This window comes from Anthonomus grandis, chromosome 6, assembly GCF_022605725.1.
Source record: "Anthonomus grandis grandis chromosome 6, icAntGran1.3, whole genome shotgun sequence".
Classification (NCBI taxonomy): Eukaryota; Metazoa; Arthropoda; class Insecta; order Coleoptera; family Curculionidae; genus Anthonomus; species Anthonomus grandis.
In genome coordinates, this window is record NC_065551.1 from 14,525,540 (window position 1) to 14,545,453 (window position 19,914).

At 31.9% G+C, this 19,914-nt stretch overlaps 2 protein-coding genes across 2 annotated transcripts in view; one reads left to right on the forward strand and one right to left on the reverse strand.

The window, feature by feature from the left end:
- LOC126737478 (uncharacterized) overlaps nucleotides 1-19,914 on the forward strand; it is a 39,619-nt gene that overhangs the window by 12,391 nt on the left and 7,314 nt on the right. The window contains exon 2 of the mRNA XM_050442398.1: nucleotides 17,550-17,687. Coding sequence (XP_050298355.1) covers nucleotides 17,550-17,687 — 138 coding nt within the window. The remainder of the gene's footprint in view (nucleotides 1-17,549; nucleotides 17,688-19,914) is intronic.
- LOC126737480 (uncharacterized) lies at nucleotides 17,707-19,116 on the reverse strand. The gene is made up of 3 exons (XM_050442400.1): nucleotides 18,976-19,116; nucleotides 18,754-18,915; nucleotides 17,707-17,926 (listed from the first exon to the last, which is right to left on the reverse strand). The coding sequence occupies exons 1-3, from the start codon at nucleotides 19,067-19,069 to the stop codon at nucleotides 17,760-17,762; spliced, it is 423 nt and encodes a 140-aa protein (XP_050298357.1). The 5' UTR covers nucleotides 19,070-19,116; the 3' UTR covers nucleotides 17,707-17,759.

Genomic DNA, 19,914 nt, shown 5'->3' on the forward strand with positions numbered 1-19,914 from the left:
GAAAAATTTTATGCTGATAAAATTTTTCACGACCCCTTTTTAGTGTCAACTGTTTTTCAAAAATCTGCACATCAATTTAGTTCCTTAATTCCCGCTTCAACAATTTTTAATTTGCCTGAACCAAAAAATTTGAAATTTTATCTTTTTAAGTTTCATAAAATTTTTCATGGTTTAATAGGACTTGACAACCTTAAATTATTACAAGCAAAACTCGATTTTGACAAAGGTTATTTAATAACACCTTATGCAAAAATTAAATTAAAATTTCAAGAAACTAAAAATGAATTAAACTGCATAACAATTGCACCGCGAGTCGAGCAAGTTATAAAAATTAAAACGTCTGTAAAAAATGGCGAAATTATAATACCTCATCAGAAGTTTCATAACTGCGAGATCCCGGAATGCTTATCAGTCGCAAGAAAAGGCTTTGCTTTAACCACTATATTAAATAACACCAATGAACCCGTAACTTTAGACTTTTCGCATGAGATAGAGGTAGAAAAATGTAACAAAGAAGACCTTGAAAGACCAACAATCTCTTTAAATAATTATGACGAAAGTGTTTATTCACACCAACGCAAATTAAATTTTTCTAAATTTCGAACTGATCATATGAACTTAGAAGAGAAAACTAAAATATTAAATTTAATTAAAGAATATAGTGACATATTTTATAATGAAAATGACCCCTTAACATTCACGAATAAAATTAAACATAGAATTCGGACATCAGATGAAATACCAGTTTATACCAAATCATACCGTTATCCTCAAGTACACAAAGCCGAAGTTGCAAAACAAATCGATAAAATGTTGCAACAAAAAATTATTCGACCAAGTAACTCTCCATGGAGTTCACCAATTTGGGTTGTCCCCAAAAAGCAAGATGCATCGGGCACTCAAAAATGGCGAGTCGTTATCGACTTTAGAGGACTAAATGCTAAAACTTTAGGTGACAAATACCCGTTGCCTGATATAACCGATCTATTGGACAAACTTGGCAAGTGTCATTATTTTACCACATTAGACCTGGCAAGTGGATTTCACCAGATCCAGATGCATGAAGATGACATCGAAAAAACAGCATTCAATACAGAGCAGGGACATTACGAATTTTTGCGTATGCCTTTTGGCTTGAAGAACGCGCCAGCGACGTTCCAGCGTGTAATGGACAATATTTTAAAAGGTATCCAGAATGAAAAATGTCTTGTCTATATAGACGACATTATTGTATTTTCCACGTCGTTACAAGAACACCTAGAACGATTAAGATGTGTATTTCAAAGACTTCGAGAATCTAACTTCAAAATACAATTAGATAAGTCCGAATTTTTACGAAAGGAAGTCGCCTATCTTGGACACGTTGTAACAGCAGACGGTGTCAAACCAAACCCGGACAAAATTCAAGCAATTAAGAAATATCCAATACCGAAGTCGACAAAAGAAATCAAAGGATTTCTGGGATTATTGGGCTATTACAGAAGATTTATTAAAGACTTTGCCCGTATAACAAAACCACTGACTAAATGTTTAAAGAAAGGTGCGAACATCGAACACACCCAAGAATTTGTAGAATGTTTTCATTTATGTAAAAATCTTTTGGTAAATGAACCTATCTTACAGTATCCAGATTTTACAAAAACATTTAATCTCACTACGGATGCTAGTAATGTAGCCCTTGGAGCAGTGCTATCACAAGGACCAATAGGGCATGATTTACCAATAGCGTATGCATCAAGAACTCTCAATGATTCGGAAAGAAATTATTCGACAACAGAGAAGGAGCTTTTGGCCTTAGTATGGGCAACGAAATATTTCCGCCCTTATATCTTTGGAAGGAAAATTAATTTAATCACTGATCATAAGCCCTTACAGTGGTTATTTTCGTTAAAAGACCCTAGTTCCAAATTAATGCGATGGCGCATTAAACTTGATGAATATGACTATAATGTAATTTACAAAAAAGGTAAACTTAACACAAATGCGGACGCCCTTTCAAGAATAGAGATACATACTAAAGAAACAAACAGGTTTGATCTTAAAGATTATATCGAACAGTTTAATAGAGAATTACAGGAAGGACAAGGACCTTCACGAGAACAAGAAGATTTAGATCAAATTTCCACCATGGTTCAACCAGATGATGACGTCACGCATCAAGTCATTGACCCAGTCACAACTCCAACAGCTGATAAACAACCACCTGATGATGACGACATGACCGTTCATACGAATCAAAGTGAAGACCCTATTGTGGGAATACCAATCCATGATATCCCAGTCAATTATGGTGCGAATCAAATTTTTATTTCAACTGTTTTACATTCACCAGCCAAACCAAAAATTTCAATTTTATTTGAGAAAAAACGCAGAATTACTGCTCAAATTTCCGAAAATAACTTTGAAAATGATATTTTAAATTTAATAAAAGAATATGTTATAGCTGATAAACAATATCACATTTATTTTGAAAAACCAGAAGTTTATGAAAAGTTTTCTGAAGTTATTCGAAAAACTTTTAAATGGCCTTCTCTCAAACTTCGACGATGTTTAAAAAAATTAATCGATGTAACCGATAAACGCGACATACCCGAGATAATAAAAAATTATCATGAATCTAAGACCAATCATCGTGGTATCGATGAAACCCTACAGAAAATTAAAGAACGCTATTATTGGCCAAATTTAAAAAATACAATCCAAACATATATAAATAATTGCGAAATTTGCCAAAGAAGTAAATACGAACGAAACCCGGTCACTATGCAAATGAATGTAACGCCAACAGCATCGAAACCCTTCGAAATAATACACCTAGACACCTACACATTAGAACAAGTTAAATTCTTAACAATAATTGATAGCTTCTCAAAATACGCTCAAGCGTACCCCCTTAATTCTTTAGCTGCAACAGAAATTGTGGACAAGTTATTAATATTTTTCTGTCACCACGGTGTACCTAAACAAATAATAGTTGACAACGGTACTGAGTTCAAAAACACTAATTTTACAGAACTTCTTAATTTACATAAAATTAAATTACATTTCTGTTCACCTAACCATCCTCAGTCAAATGGAGTTATTGAAAGACTTCACTCAACTTTATCTGAGCATATACGTTTATTTAATAATCAAGAATTTAAAAATACCCCTATAATTAAAAAAATGATTTATGCTTTACTAGCATATAATCATTCCATTCACTCGGTAACCAAATTTAAACCCATAGAAGTGATAAGTGGACACATTTCTCCATGTGATCCTTTTGATATAAGATTGGATCAAATTCTTTTAACGGATTATGTAAATTCCCATAAAGAAAAATCTCGTCTTTTATACGAAAATCTAAATAAAAAACTTGTTGAAAATAAGGAAACATTAATTAGAAAAATTAATGAAAAACGCGATGGGCCCGAGCTATTTCAGCCTAATCAAAGTGTGTATATAAAAAAACATCAAAGGCAAAAATTATCAGATAAATTTACAAAACCCTGTAATATTGAAACAGTAAATGAAAACCGCAAAACAATAACGACCGAAAATCACGGTAAAATACATATGAGCAATTTAAGACGCCCACTAAAAAAACTTTACAGCTTTGATTAAAAGCACAATTATTCTCTTTCAGCTCTGCGACGATCGTGCTCGCAAATGACAACCGAATTACGATAACGCAGGTAGCAGATAACCCAGGAATTTTACCGTACAGATTAGGAACAGCTCAAGTTACAAAATACACCCACACTTTAATACATTACTACGACCTTAACCCCATCCTTGACGAAATAAATAAATTAAATAATCAAACGATAAATGTAACAAGTGCTTTAATGACTCATAAAGATTACTATAATAATACAAGTAATTATTTAAAAATTCTACAATTAATTAAGTTAAGAGTAGAAAATAAAATAAGAGAATTAATCCCGAATTCTAAACGATTTAAAAGAGGCATAATAAACGTAGCTGGATCTATTTTTAAGGCAATTACAGGCAATTTAGATGCTAGCGATGGCGAGTATTATGATAAACTTATTAAAGAACTGCAACAAAATCAAAATAAATTGGCTTCTAACTTATTAAACCAAAACTCTCTTTCAACAAGCATTATAAAAAAAATTTAATGCTACAATTAATAAGATAAGCGATAACGAAAACCTTCTTGCGATCAAAATTCAACATATAAATCAACTTGTAGAAAATGCTATAACACGACATGAATATGAGCTTTTCATAAAAGACATCTTAAATCAAATAATAAACTTATATGAAATAATTGATGCAGTGTTGCAAGATGTTGAAAACTCTTTAACTTTTTCTAGGCTTGGATTAATGCATCCCAGCATTGTAAATATGAAAGATCTCTTAACCGAATTAAAAAACCTTGAAAAAATCGTAGGAACTTCAAGTATGCCCTTGCAAGTTACTTTTGAAGAAATATTTAATTTTGAAAAGATTATAAATGTAGATAGCTTTATTCTTAACAATAGAATTGTATATTTGCTTCGAATCCCTATAATTAGTCCTAACTTATTTGAATATTATCATCTTTATTCTTTACCGATAAGGCATCAGAGTCTGTTTAGGGTTGTAATACCGCGAAGTAAATATTTAATAAAAAATCAATGGCACTACATTCATCGAGAAGACCCATACAAAAAAGTTAAACCTGGAACCTTCCTTTGCGATAAAGATGACCTGAAAGATCTCGGAGTCCAAAATTCTTGCGCAGTAGGCTTACTTGAAACCCCAAAAATTATCAACTCCACCTTATGCCCACAAGTTGATATTAGTCTCACAAAATCAATAGTCAATCAACTGGATCAATCATTTGATTGGATCGTTGTACTCCCTCAAGAAGAAATGGTGCAGTTGAGTTGTCACCAACAGAAGGAAGTTCGAAGACTATCTGGAAGCTTTCTGTTAAACCTACCCAGCAGATGCAACTTCAAAGTCGCTCACCTATCGATCACTAATTTCCAAAAAGTAATCGACGTGGACAAACAACCAATAATATTTCCAGATTTCCAGTCTGTTTCTACAGAAGTGCCCATCCTTAACTTGAGTCTTCATTTACAAGATATCAAGCTGGATGAACTACAAAGTTTTCGAAACCGGATCGAATCCATTCCTGATTATTCATCGTATCCAGAGTTTTCCAGAACACCAAGCCTATGGACCGTGTTCATATATGTACTAATTGCTATTTTTTGTACATATTTATTATTTATCTACAGAACCAAGATTTATTGCCTAAAGAAGAAAGAAGAAGAAGCCATCAGTTCCAGCCCTCCAATTCAACTACCCTTTTGAAGTGGTAGTTCTGTCTAACAAGGGAGGAGTTACCTCTATGGAAAGCCCTTAGCTCAGCATATCATATTGCATGTTTATATATTCTTTGTTTACCCATTGTTTAGTCAGTCAGTTGAATACGTTAGAAGTAGTTTAAGCTCTAATGTAATATTATTTGTAAAATAAATTTTTTTAAAAAGGAAAATCTTCGAGCTAGTGAGTTAATTTGCGAAGCACGTTTTAAAAAACAGTTTTTATTTGACAATAAGTACAAGCAGCAAGTATGGTACAACGAAGATTAAGGCATAAGGCCGTTACATGATATTATATAGACTTAAACTAGCAAATACAGTGAAATATAATACAAAGCAACGTTAACATAAAAGTAAGCAAATATATATATAGAGTGGTCAATATTGTGGCCATAACTCCTCCCTCCTAAGATTGAAACAACAGGAATGTCATGTTTGTTTCAACATTCTTGGTGACGTCTTCTTTCTGTTCTGGATCTTCTGGAACTGTTCTTTTCTTGAAGAATAATTCGTATACTGCAAAGGCTATGCAGCACAGGATCAGTATGACTCCAAGGGTTGTGGCAAAACAACTCCATGTAGCTGGATGGATTTGGTCATCTTCTTCTGGAAGGGTTTTGATAACTCTTGCCTGGTCTTGAAGTGCTTTTATTAAGATCGGATCGATAGAGTCGAGCTGGATCGTTTCCATGGGTAATTGGAATTCAATGTTGGTAAAGGATATATCTGGTAACTGGAAGGGTACATAATGCAGGATTTTTTCTTCATTCCAAAATTGGGATGCGAGGATTTCGATTCCACATTTGTATGGTATTTGGACCAAACTGGGTCTAGTTGCGAAGAAAATTCTTCTTGAATCACAGAGCATTTGGATTTTTACTTTTGAGGAAGTTGGGATTATCAATACAAACTCATTGGTAATAGTTTGTATAATAGGGGTAGACACATTGACTTTGAGGAGCTTGCAAGGTGAGTTCTCAGCTTTCTGGATCAGAGCTGTTGAGCAATCAGCTTTTGGTGGTCCTAAATTGTTCTGGCAAACGTATTGATCTTGGACGACAGGACAGGCTTCTTCTTGATATTGGTGCGAGTATGGCCCAAGTATAAGGTAAGGTAATTCCGGAACAATAATTGAATTGTTTATAGGGATGGTAAATATTAAAATTTTCTTTTATAAATAAAGGAAAATGTATGGCAAATATAATCTTGTCTTTTCAGAAATTTACTTGTAATCCGGCAATTTGATAGTAATAATTTAGATCTATAAATTTTATAACTTTTTCTTCACCATAAAGAGTTATTAAATTAGAAATTGTCTGTTCTAATTCGCTAGCTGAAATTACTGCACTATGAAGCGTATTGAGCTTTGCAAACATTATTGCGTCTTCTAGATTGTCTAAAAATGTTATGAAACTTTGGCAATTTATTATTAATTGATTTATGGTATTTTGAAGTTTTAATAAAATTGAGAGATCATTAATAGTTTTATTCATATGTTTTTCGAATAAAGCAACATGTTTGTTCAAAGAGTTTTGATTTTTGCTTAGAATAGTGATAGTGCTATTGTAATTATTAATTAAGTCTTTTGTTAATGATATTTGCAAGTTAAGCTCCTTTTTATAAGAGTTTTGAGAAAGTTTAAGCTCATTTATTGCTTGTTCATATCTTTCTCCATCATCTGCCTCTAAGGTACCAAAAAGCCATTTCGATGCTTTTCCTAATATGTTAATTAAGCCACGTTTAGCTCTATTGTGAGGTTTAATATTGTTAAGCTTAATTCTAACTTCGTTAATGAAATATTTAGCATGAGTAAGCAGGTCAATAGTGTTAATATGGTGCATAAGCAGAGAGTTAATTGTGTTAGTTTCATTGCATGAAGCTTCTAAAATTCTAAAAGTGTTTTCTATGTTTTCTAATTCTAATTGTAGAGGTTTTAATTCTATATAATGTATAAAGGTATGTTTATTTTCTATAACTCTGGCATTTCCTAAGTGAAATGGGAGTAGTGGAGTTTCGATAGGATTTATTAAAAGGTTACGGTCATTCGCTATCGCTGCTGTCATCTGTAGGATGAGGGCGAGGCTCGTCAGGAGGTTCATTTTTCCTGGGGAGAAAAAAGTCTTTTTTAGGAAAGGTTTTAGGCCTTTGAATTAAAGCTTTATGAATGACTTTCTCTTTTTGTATTATTATTTTGTTACCTATATCTTGTTTTATATATACAATTCTTTTACGGGGTTTGTCCTTGGTTCTTAAGGCTGTTTTGTCCGTTATATATATTTTCTTTCCAGGGTACCAGAATACCACCCAAACTAATTTGGGTGGTATTTCACGATTTTTATTTTGCTTTTCATTTAATCTGGTTTTTGTATTGACTGACTGATTATAAATTTATTCATAAATTATTTTTAATCTTTCTTTTCGATCGTTAACATATTTATTGATAATAATTTCGTCTGTCAAATCAAAGGGATCTAAAGCATTTAAACGTCCGTTTATTATGTCAAAGGGTTTTTCTTTTATTACGCTGTGTACAGAACAATTGTATCCCATAATGGCATAAAGCATGAGTTGTTTTGTTGTCGCATTTGGGTGTTTTAACTAAGACTCGAATGGAATCAATAAGGGTCGAATGTAAACGTTCTACAGGGCTATTACTATTAGAGTTGCCTGGTGTGGTATAGTGGATATTATGGAGTTTACAAAAATCTATCATAAGGGATGTTTTAAACTCAGTACCATTGTCACAAGTGATTAGTTGGGGTATTCCATGATGACTAATAAATATCGATAGATTATCTAAAACAGTTATTGCATTATTGGTGGGCTCTAGTGGATATGCCTGTGCATATCGTGAAAATACATCGATTACTGTTAAGAATTTAATATTAGATATCTGAAAAGTATCTATGTGGATTGATTCTAAAGGTTCTTTTGGAGTTTTGATTGAGATTGATTCTAAACTTTAATTTTAAGGGATGGCGATCATATTTTGCCTGTTGACAAATGTCACAATTATTAATATATTCAGTTAGATCGTTTTTCATGTTAGGCCAATAATACATTTTCTTTAGAGACATTAAGCATTCATTAATACCTTTATGACATGATTTTTCATGGTGGTTTTCTATTAAGCTTCTTTGATGTTGAGTATCGACTATATCATTTAAAAAGGTGTTAGATATCACTAATTTATAAGAATCGTGTCTGAATGTATTCGATAAAATAGTAGCTATTTTATTTTCTAGATTATTGATTTCAGTTTGTTTAATAAATAAACAATGTACAACTTTGGGGTTTATGTATTCTTTAAAGAAGTAAATTATTTCATTTTCATAGTTTTCAGTTAAGGTTAAACGATATCGATTTTTATTTCCAAAATGAGTAGTTTTAAAAGCATGATATTTTTTTTTAAAGCCGTGAGTTATTAAGATTTGATTTGTATAGGTGTTAAAACAATTTTCTGTAAAAGGTATATTTAGAATTGGGTCTTCTGTTGCAGAGTGTGTGGTTTCTCCACTTGTTAATGGACCAGGGGGTCTTATTTGGATATTTTGTAAAATTTTGATTTTACTTTCTTTTTCTGGAGGATTAGGTTGTGTTAAAGATGAATCAAATACTTCAGTTAGTTCGTCTAACTCTTCTAATGTAACATTTTCGTTAGAAAGGTATTGATCTATGTCGTTAGAAATATCTCCAGGGCTGCCAATTGTTGAATCATTCTCATCATATGGATTTCTATTCTAGATAGGGCATCGGCGTTGGTATTATTGTAAATGTCTACGCGGGCAAAACCGTTTTCTGCGGTACATATCGTTTCGGGCACGTATAAATTATCAAGAGTACCTTCAGGAATGACAACATCGACAAATTCTTGTGTGGTAACAGGAATTTTTGCACTAAGGATTTCGTGTGCATTTACCGTTATCTTGAAACTTGACTCAGGTTCACGATATTTAAAGGGTAATATAAGGTTTCGAGTTAGATTAATGAGTTGTTTATTAGTCAGATCGATATTGAGATGAAATCGAGTTAATTTTTTTAATCCTAAAATTACATCACAAAATTCATGAAAATCATACAAAATAAATGAAATTGGTTCATTTGTTTTGAATTCGTTAAATGCTGGTAAATCTGCTTTGAAGAGAGTTTCTTTTTCTCCTACACCTGTTTTTAATTTTGAGGAAAATTGATAAATTCTGTCTGGGAAATATTTTGCAGCAATTGAGGGTCTTAAAATGGAAGGATAACATCCAGTATCAATTAGTAATTTCATAGGGGGATTTTTTATTTCTATATAAGGTAAACTATTATTGGTTGTTTGAGTGTTTATTTCATAGGTCATTTTTGAGGATCTAAAATCGGGGTTGTATGAAAATTTTCATTTTCACAAGATATTTGATTTTCTTCTAAATCGCAATTTTCAATTGGGTCATTATAACCTAGACAAGTAGCATTTTCATGAGGGTAATCTGACTGATAATCTGACGGATCGTATTGAGGATCATCATATTCATGATTTTGGAAGTCTTCATGATTCGAGTTATCTATTTGGAAGATTTCTTGAGACCTAAAGTTTCTATTAGAAGGGTCTCTGGGTATCGTATAACTTGTACGAGTTGACATGGGCTCAGGCTTATTTTTTGGAACTTGGCGTGTTGGTTTAAACACGTTCTTGGGTTTTCCAAATACTTGTTCGTTTGTTGGAAGGGGTCTTTGAGGTATGTATCTTGGTTGAATAGGTACAGGGCCTCTAGGAAATGTTGAAGAAGAATTTTGTTGGAAATTTTGATTATTTTGAGGGTTATTTTGTCTATAATATTGTTGTTGATTATAAGAATGGTTTTGTTGTTTATGCGAATTTGTTAATTGATTTGAATGATTATTTTGATTTTGATTATGTTTATGTTGTGGTTGTTTTTGTATTTGTGAGAATTGTTGTGAATAAGGTTTATATAAATTCTGTGTATATTGAAAGTTTTCTTCTTCGGTGATCATGGTCATGGCTGTTTCAATACAGTCAGGGTTTTTCAGTCTTATAATACTTTGCAAAGGGTTTGCTAAACCTCTAATGAATGTTCTTAAGCAAATGGTATCATATTGACGTAAATGTATTAATTTTGTAGCTGCATCCATTTCGCGGGATTCAAAGTTATAAATTTTTTGAGCTAAGTTACTCCTTATAACTTGTAATCTTTTAGCAAATTCGAGTGGATGTTCATTTCGTATGTGCGAAACCACAAAAAGATCTTGTTCTAAGCATTCTAGATTTCTTTTATCGCTAAAGCAAGTAATTAGTGTATTCTTAATGGATAACCAATCTGTTAATTCCATGTGACTACCTACTAAAATTTGAGCACGTTCTATGAGCTTCATTCTTATGGTCCTTAATAAATAATGCTTTAAAATAAGATCACTATCATTACTGTAAGTTTCAAAAAGAAAATCAGCTGCACTGATAAAGCTGTTTAAAGTATTAATATCACCATTGTATGATAGAATGGTGTCTACATACATTTTTAAAAGGTTGTAATTTACAGTGATGTTCGGCATTGTGCTAGAATTATTCGTTATTGGTGTTGACTCTTCTTGAATAGTTTCTAAATTTAAAGTTTCAGCCAACCTAGCCGCTAATACGTCTATAATGTGTGGTTCACTCATCAATTTTAAAGTTTCGCGCCTGTTAAAACTGATTTGTGCTAGTTATTAATTTATACTTTTAACTGAATAAAAGTATTTTATACTTTTAACGGAATAAAAGTATCTTATACTAAAACTAATAAAAGACTAGATATATAAAATCTGATAATATTATTATTTTAATATTAAATCTTTCAAATTAAAAATCATAAATTGTCATACACTTTGTATTCAAGACAATTTAATAAATCAAAAATAGATTTTTCAAATTCAAAAATCATAAATTGTCATACACTTTGTATTTTAGATAATTAAATAAATAAAATATAAACTTAAAACTACTTTCCACTTGCTCAACCGGAGAAAGGGAAAGGATCTGAGAGGATTGGGCACTTACCCCTCGACGGAGAGATGTCAACCTTTTCCTACTCAAGGTGAATCTCCGTGTCAGCCACCTCTTCTCTGTGCCTTGATTGCCAAATGGTGTCTCGACTGTTCTTCTTCCCGTGGTAGACCACTTCAGGGTTGATTTACAGCTTCGACGTTCGTTTGGAGCTGAAGAGTTGAAACTCACGATTGCAGTGACCACGGCATGGCATCCCGATGACGTGAAAACTGGATCACACAAACTGCTCCAATCCTACCCGACTGCGCCAGTTATGTTTCTTATCGTGCGAAGCACGTTTTAAAAAACAGTTTTTATTTGACAATAAGTACAAGCAGCAAGTATGGTACAACGAAGATTAAGGATTTACAACGAAGATTAACATAAGGCCGTTACATTATATTATATAGACTTAAACTAGCAAATACAGTGAAATATAATACAAAGCAACGTTAACATAAAAGTAAGTAAATATATATATAGAGTGGTCAATATTGTGGCCATAACTATATCTAAACGACATTTTTTAGTATTTTTGCATTTTTAGGTATCCATGCATAATTATATAAAATTGTTTATGTTAGTCGATCAAGGTGTTTGCGATGGATTTTAAGCTCACGTTTGTTATAAGTTCGCAAGGTCGTAATTGGCAAATAGTTGAAATTATGATTACGTTGGTCATCTTGATTGGTCATCTTGAATTACCACGAATTGTTATTTTACGATTGATATAAATAGTTGTTAATTTTTGTGAATAAATATATATGTATATATGTGAATAGTATTGAGTTCTACACCCAGTAGTTTTTCATTGCTCCACCTACTACAGCCAAGCCATCTTGTCTTAAACCTATAGTGAGGCTGCTATAGGGTAGTAGGGAAAAACAAAGGTTTAGGGAAAGCCCTAGATCTCTTCACTTACTTTAAGCAATGAGTGAGTGAGCAAATATAGCTTTTATGTTATGATAGCAATAATTTCGTAAGACGGATAATATTTTCTGATGAAGCAACGTTTACTCAAAACGGCCATGTGAACAGACAGAATTGTCGATTCTGGGCGACCGAAAACGCTCATTGGTTCGCAAAATGTCATACTGGCAGCAGGTGCGGTATGGTGGAAGGGAGAGTTTTAGAACCTTACTTTTTTGATAACACTCTCACTGGTAAGAGGTATTTGGGCTTTCTTCAAAATGATCTTACTCCCGCTCTGATAACTTTGTACCCGGACTTAGAAGAACCCGACATACACCAACGTGATCTATTTTTCAGCAAGATGGAGCTCCGCCAGACAGAACTTTACCCGTTCGCAATTATCTAGATGAAGTTTTTCCAAATCGTTGGATAGGAAGACGAGGGTTCATTGAATGGCCGCCCAGATCGCCAGATTTAATTCCCCTCGATTACTTTTTATGAGGATACTTAAAAAGTAAAGTGTATGTCACTAAACCAGCCAGTTTAGAAGATTTAAAAGAACAAATACGCCAGGAAATTAGAAATATTACTCCAGATGTCATTGACAACGTTTAAAAAGAATTTTTAAATCGCCTTGGTTATTGTCAGGCTGTTAACGGTGCTCAATTCGAACATTTAATTTAGATAGGTATTTCTTTAATTTTACATTTTATCATCATTTTTCGTTTAAAATTGCTTATGTAACCACTATTCATTTGTACCATATCCTTTGTAAAAAAATGCGTTCTTTCTGATTCTGCATTAAAAAATGGTGGTTTACATGTGCAGTGTACAGCTGTTGCTTCAACTGTTACCACAGATGTATATAGCTCCGCACGGAATGGAGCTATATACATCTGTGCCGTTACCATCAGTGTTTATGTTGAAAGAACTATTTGTTTTAAGATAAATGTATATAATTATTTACTAAATATATCGTTATTATCTCTAAAATTAGTAATATTAATTGTATTAAAAGTGTACATTTTTTAAATTAATGTAAGTTTATTTACGTTAGCGGCATTTACAGTTTTTATTTAAAAAAAAAACGTTTCTTGTATTTGAATAATAAATTTTGTACTGTGAAGTTTTTAACTATTAAATCGATCATACTCCAGTTTGATTAAGTTGAGGCAAGATATAGATCTGCTTGTTTTATTACACCAATTGAACATTAATGATTTAAATATTAATTTTTGTAAAGTAGGTTCAAGTACGGTTAAAGATTGTTACTACTCTTCCGATTGTTTTAACTAAATATACTTCCTATCGGCCCTATCGTAAATATGTTGCATTTTTGCACTCCTTCAGTTGTTGTGATTCCACATCAGGTTTCACTGGAAAAGGAAAAAGAACAGCAATTAAGTCATTAGTATCGAACAAAAAATTCAGTGAATTAGCTGATCAACTTTTAAGTTGGAAAATTTACCACCTACCGAAGAATCTGGAAAACAGCATTCATTTCGAGCATATCTTTAGATTCAAAAATGGCATAAAAACGAGAAAGATCCGACGGAATGGGGCTAGAAACAATTGCCTGAGGGAAATGTTATTAGAATATTAATAATATTATATTAATATAATATATTATATTATGAATTATATTATATAATATAATATTAATGCCTAAATATACCGACGACAAATTAATTCCAGACCTTCTTGAGAAAATTTCTTGTACATGTAAAAAAGATTGCAGTTCATTGAGATGTAGTTGCCGCAAACATGATCTGAAATGCACGAAATATTTTCAAATTGCAACGAAAAAAATAACTGTATTAACGCTGAGCAAGTCACTATAGAAAGTGGCGATGAAGAGGTTTTAGAAGAAATGTAAGAAAATGGAAAATTAGACAAGAGGAAGCAGAAGATGATGATGACTTTGATCATAATGACGCTGAACAGGATGAACACGTTCAAAATCATATGCAAGCAAAAAGATCAAAATATACTCAAATAGGTGAAGATTGAATTATCATCGACTTTTTTTTAAAATAAATTATCGTTTCTTATTTTGAACGAATGAATATTATTTAATAACATTATAGGTTTACAAATAACGCTATTATTTTTTGTATAAATTCATTTTACTTTGAGAGTTTGATCTTTTCAGCATAGTGAAAAAATCAACATTGAATATTTTTTGGCAGAGTTAAAAATAAAAGTGAAAAAATTGGGTTTTCCACTTTTTTTCGAAATTTTTAGGTTATGTCAAATAAAATTTGTGCATTTTTGAATTATCCACCATTTTTCCATTTAACTGTAGTTAATACTTTATTAGCTGTAGTTAAAGTAAGTATTTACGCCGTAAAAGTCGAAAAACCGCTTTCCACCCCTTTTCACCCTCACCCCTCCACCCTTGAGAAAATCTAGCTCCTGCACTTTTGTTTTAAGTATTTGTAATTCCTCTTTCTAATATTTCCTGGTGAGGTTAGCCTGTTATAAGTTATTAAAGTAATTTTTATTTTTTCAAAACCGTAGTACACCTGCATTAATACACCAAGAAATGCGCTTTACTGAGCATCTTAACAAATGTATACAAAAAGGGTGTTTTCATTTAAAATTAATTTACCGACATGTGAATCCAATACCAGAGAATCTTTGGGGAAAAATTATAAACGTTGTGAAAGTTACGTTTTATGACAATTGATGAATGGCAATGTAACTTTATTTTACAAACAGGTAAAGTATTGCGATACAATCTATGGCGCTTGTTTAAAAAAGTCAGACATGAGTAGAATCCAGACGTCACAAAATTCTTATTTAAGACTTATGTAAATGGAGTGCGTAAATACAACCAACTATTGGTGGATTTTAAAGTCATACTAAAATTCACCAATTAGCTTAACAGACATAACAACAACGTGCATAACAGACGGCGTTTACACTCAATTGCCTTAGCTTTTAAATTTATTAATAAAAGCTTTAGGACCGACGTAAATCGGACTTAAAACTTCGGTTCAAAGGCAGACTAACAATACCAAGACACTATAGCTATCAATTTGAACGATGATTTTCTTACTAAATCGCTAGTATATGGTAATAAGCTACCACAAAATATTATAAAAATTACTTCCCTTCTATTTTTTTGAAGAGAAATATTTTATGATCTTTGGGTAGAACAAAATCTATCCTACAGTAATTAGTACTTTATCTATTATTATTATTTTTACCACAACTTGTTTTACATTCATATTTTGTTGCTTTTTTTATACGTAATATTTAAATTAATATTTTTTTTACTTTATTAACATACCTAGGTTAAGTCAGGTTTAGTTAGTTAGGTAAAAGAACAGTTCATTTTATTCTCCGTAAGCAAATGACCTACAGCTCGCCCAATTGACTATTTTGTAATTTTATTGTATATTTATGATCGATAAAAGACCTTCCTTACTGGTAAAAAAAGTATAGTCGCTTCGCTCCTATAGTTTTTTCGTAGTGACCAGTTTGAAACCTTTAGATCTTGTCTGTAAAGAGCCATAAAGGAATTCTTAAAAAAAAACCAAATTATCAAATCTACTTAAGTCTGGTCAGTCGGGGAGGCCAAAGTTTATATGCTAAAGAAAAAGAAGACCAGTTGTTGAGGTATCATGCTTCAAAGAACCATAATGTATTTATATAGTCGCGTTATATGTCAATATAATGTGTTATATGTCAAACATCTGTCAAAATTTATTAATTGCATCCTAAATCAACCCCAAATATCAAATTTTAAGCAAATCGGACGAATAGCAAAGAAGTTATGATGGTCACGTGACTCTAAAATTCAAATTTTGGAAATCAATTAATTTTATCTTAAAAAAAAATATAATATAATTAACATTATTATAAATAATTTTTTTCTTATAAATGCCCTAAAATCTTAAAACACCCTCTATAATTCTATTACTAAATTTTTATTATACTCATAAATGTTCCTAAATATCTATACCTTCCGTATATTACAAATATATATTCAACCTAAAGGTAATATTAAACCTGTTAAAAATTACCGCTATAATATCAATAAAACAATCCCTATAATTAAAAACATAGTCCGTGACGTCACGAGACGAACACGACGCCGTTATAGACGTTGCCAGACATCACCATCCTTCTCCCACGCTACCATACTACTTCCACTCATTATTCTGTGCAGAAACTAACTAGGTTCGATTCATATTCAGCGTCAACTCTTTATCCTTATTCCACCCATTGCTCTTGAGAGTGTAAAATTATGTAAACAACCAAACGCGGCGAATTTTCCCGACTTAAAAAAAGACGATTCGATAAAAAATATCCCCATATTCAGAAAAAAAAATATGACATAAATAAAATATGATTTTATAATTTATATTTTTTGGACCTTCATGGCGAAAATTCATTATTGCTCGCACTGTATATTTCACAGAAATTTCGGTCAAACGGCATTTGAAAGGGAAAAGATAAAGTTATTTTTTCATAAAAACTTTTTTTTCGAAATAAATACCGTTTAGCGGAAAAGTCAAAAAAACTGAAAATGTTAGAACTCGTAAAATAATTTTTTTTCAAAAAAAGGCTCCGCCTATAGTTCATTTCTCTCATAAAACTTCTTTTCGCCTATAAATATTCTATAAACAATCAATTACTTGACTTATGTCTGCTTATGATATAGTGTAGAGTCGCTTTGTTTGTTACGAAAGTTATTTAAAAAATATTTCGCCTTACAACTTATTTAATCTAATTCTTCGAAAAAAGCGAATGGTGCGTTAAGTCTCAAATAAACTTTTTAGTTAGCCTCGGTTTCATAGCAGCGACCATGTTGGATCACGTGGGCGACGCTTAACTTTCACAGCAGTATCACGTGACTATTCTTTATTAGTAAAACAATCAATCACGCGACGCATGTCTGCTTATTACACAGTGTAGAGTCGCTTTGTTTGCTACAAGTCTTAAAAATTATGTAGACTTATATTATAAGATTTTATTATATTATTTATTAAAATGTTATTTTTATTTAATTATATGCTCTGCAGCAAGCGAATAATAAGTCAACTCTCTGGAAGAACTTTTCACTTTGCCCAGGTGTATCATACGCAGCGGATTTCTTCGATCATATTGGCGGAGCTTAATTTTAACAGCAGTATCACGTGACCATTTCTTTTTAATAAAATAATCAATCATGTGGCGTATGCCAACTTATGACAGGCTGTAAAGTTTCTTTACTTGCTATAAAGGTTATTCAAGAAGTATATGTTATTGCCGGAAAATTAATTTTTATATGATAATTTTAGGTACAGCAATAAGGTGTTACGAATGCGTAGGAAGATTGGGTCCAGGAGATACCAGTCCATGTCTATATGGTGACGAAACTCAACTTCGAAGAGTTCATTGTATAGGACCTTCCGTGTGTGCTGCTTACCATTACCAAAGTAAGTAAAACTATATGTATATCAATAAAATCGTATGTAATTTAATTATAATTAAGGAATTAATTGGAATTTCTACGTATTACAATCGATTGTATAGCAAGCGGAGCAGCTGGAAGAAGAAATAACTCCATTTTGGATCAACGGTTCATACAGAGTCTGCACAAAAGAGCAAAAGTCTTCGCCCTGATTGGTTCCGCCAACGTTCTTTGGAGAACATCCTCTGAATGTGTAGTATTCACCTAAACAAAATAAATTATTTTACAAGGCGTGGATAGTAGCGGAAAAACTATGTTTAACAGTTGTAATATTCAAGATGCCGACTAAAGCATATTTGGGAACACCACTTTTACTATTAAATACATATACGTGGTAGCAGGGAAATTATAACTTTTATAACCTAATTAACCTATTAAACCGAAAGTTGAACATTTCAAAATTGCCCCATGAAATTTAAAGAATTGAAAGAAAAATATTAAATTTTCCTTCAGAAGTAATCGGAAACCTTCGTGGCCAACGATAGTTTGTTTCAACATGGCACCCATCCGCTATTTTAAAAGATGTCGATTTTACGTTAAGAATTTTTAAGCTCCTCATCAAATTAACAGTAAAATGGATAAAAAACAGGAGTTTCTTTGGAAAAAATATTTTTTTTTTCTTCGCAAGTAATCTTCGGATAAACTTCAGTCGCAGTTTGGTTTTGGTTAAAAATGGCTCAATATTACTTCTCCCCCTATTGTTATTTTAAATTAAATGGATGTGGCACATGGCCGCTGGGAAATTTTATCTTTTGACTGAGAAGTGACAGTTGGAACTTTCAAAATGGCAGATGATCACCTTCTACGAAGAGAAACTCCATTAATTTGACAAAAAAATCTTTAAACTCTTAGAGCTTTAATAAAAATAGTGCAATATCCCTCCTACTCCTGTTATTTTTAATTTGATGATAACGTAATAAGATTTGATTTTAACGTGGCTTTCGTAGCAAGAAACTTGAACCTTTTGACACAAAATTAATAATCATAACAAATGGGCATGTGCTGAAATGATAAAAATATGAAGGGCTCACCATTAGGAAACAGAATTGCATATTTAGAGCAAATGGTACTGGTAGTATAGCTGCTGCAACTCATCTTCTTCATAGCAGTTATTTGTGCTTCTGTAGGACTAAAGGGGCAAGCAGTCGAATTTCCTAAGCAGCTGTAGCAGGAGGAAACTGCTGCTGAGAACCCTTTTAAAAATAAATTAATAGATTTTTCAGACTGATCAGTTTAATGGAAAAAAAACTTACCTATAGCCAACAAAAGCACCAAACTAACAAATAAAACAGACTTCATTATGATGAAACAGTTAATTAGGTATCCTGTAAATTGACTTTTATACATATATGAACACAAAGCTTATCAATTATAGTTATCAGATTAGATGCAGCGATACAAATTTACCAAGGAGGTCAAGTGTTGCATTATTAAAAAGAATGAAGCAGATAAAGATTAAGCAGTTTTCTGCGAACAAATTATTTTTAAATTATTTTTTTGGGGACTTTTCATAATTTCACAATTAATTAAAATGTTTCAACTTTGCACAAGGATCAAGATCTTGATGTAAGGCATTCAGATTTGGACAATAAATCCCCTGTTTTGTCAAACACTTACAGAGCAAAAAAATATTATTATAGCTTATTATTAATAACATAATGAATAAGTCTAGTTCTAGCTTTTTTAAAACAGCACATCTTAATTTAATATCAGTATTTAGAGTATTTTAAGAATTTGTAAACATTATGCAGGCAAATAATTTTGATGTGATTGGAGTTACAGAGACTTGCTTGCGTCATGATGCTTTTTGTGATTCCTGGCTATTTTTGTTATCGTTGTGATCGCTGTGTGAGTTGAAACTTTAATTGAAAAATTGTTATGACAATGTACAAGGCTTATTTATTTAGAGGATGTAATTGATGGTTTTGAAAACTGGATAAGTATTAAAATTAGCTGTAAGCTATTCCTGGTGTTAAAGATCATACTAAAAATGATAGATTGCACAGAAAACCTCGAAAAGTTCTTGCCAGAAATAATACCTTTGTGTAATTGTATTTCTCTGATTAGAGATATCAACATTCATTATTTTACGCTATATAGCGTAAAATTTGTCTAACCTCTTATTTAGTTTGTTAATTGTCGAAACCTATTGTTTTTCTTTTTATTACGGAACATGATTTGTGGTAGTGCAG

What these genes read in the sequence shown, in the direction of transcription:
- LOC126737480 (XM_050442400.1), bottom strand. Translation starts at nt 19,069, where the DNA reads ATGTATAAAAGTCAATTTACAGGATACCTAATTAACTGTTTCATCATA. An exon ending in GGTGCTTTTGTTGGCTATAG is followed by an intron (nt 18,916 to 18,975) that starts GTAAGTTTTTTT and finishes TATTTTTAAAAG; the next exon opens with GGTTCTCAGCAGCAGTTTCC. An exon ending in TGCAATTCTGTTTCCTAATG is followed by an intron (nt 17,927 to 18,753) that starts GTGAGCCCTTCA and finishes TATTTTGTTTAG; the next exon opens with GTGAATACTACACATTCAGA.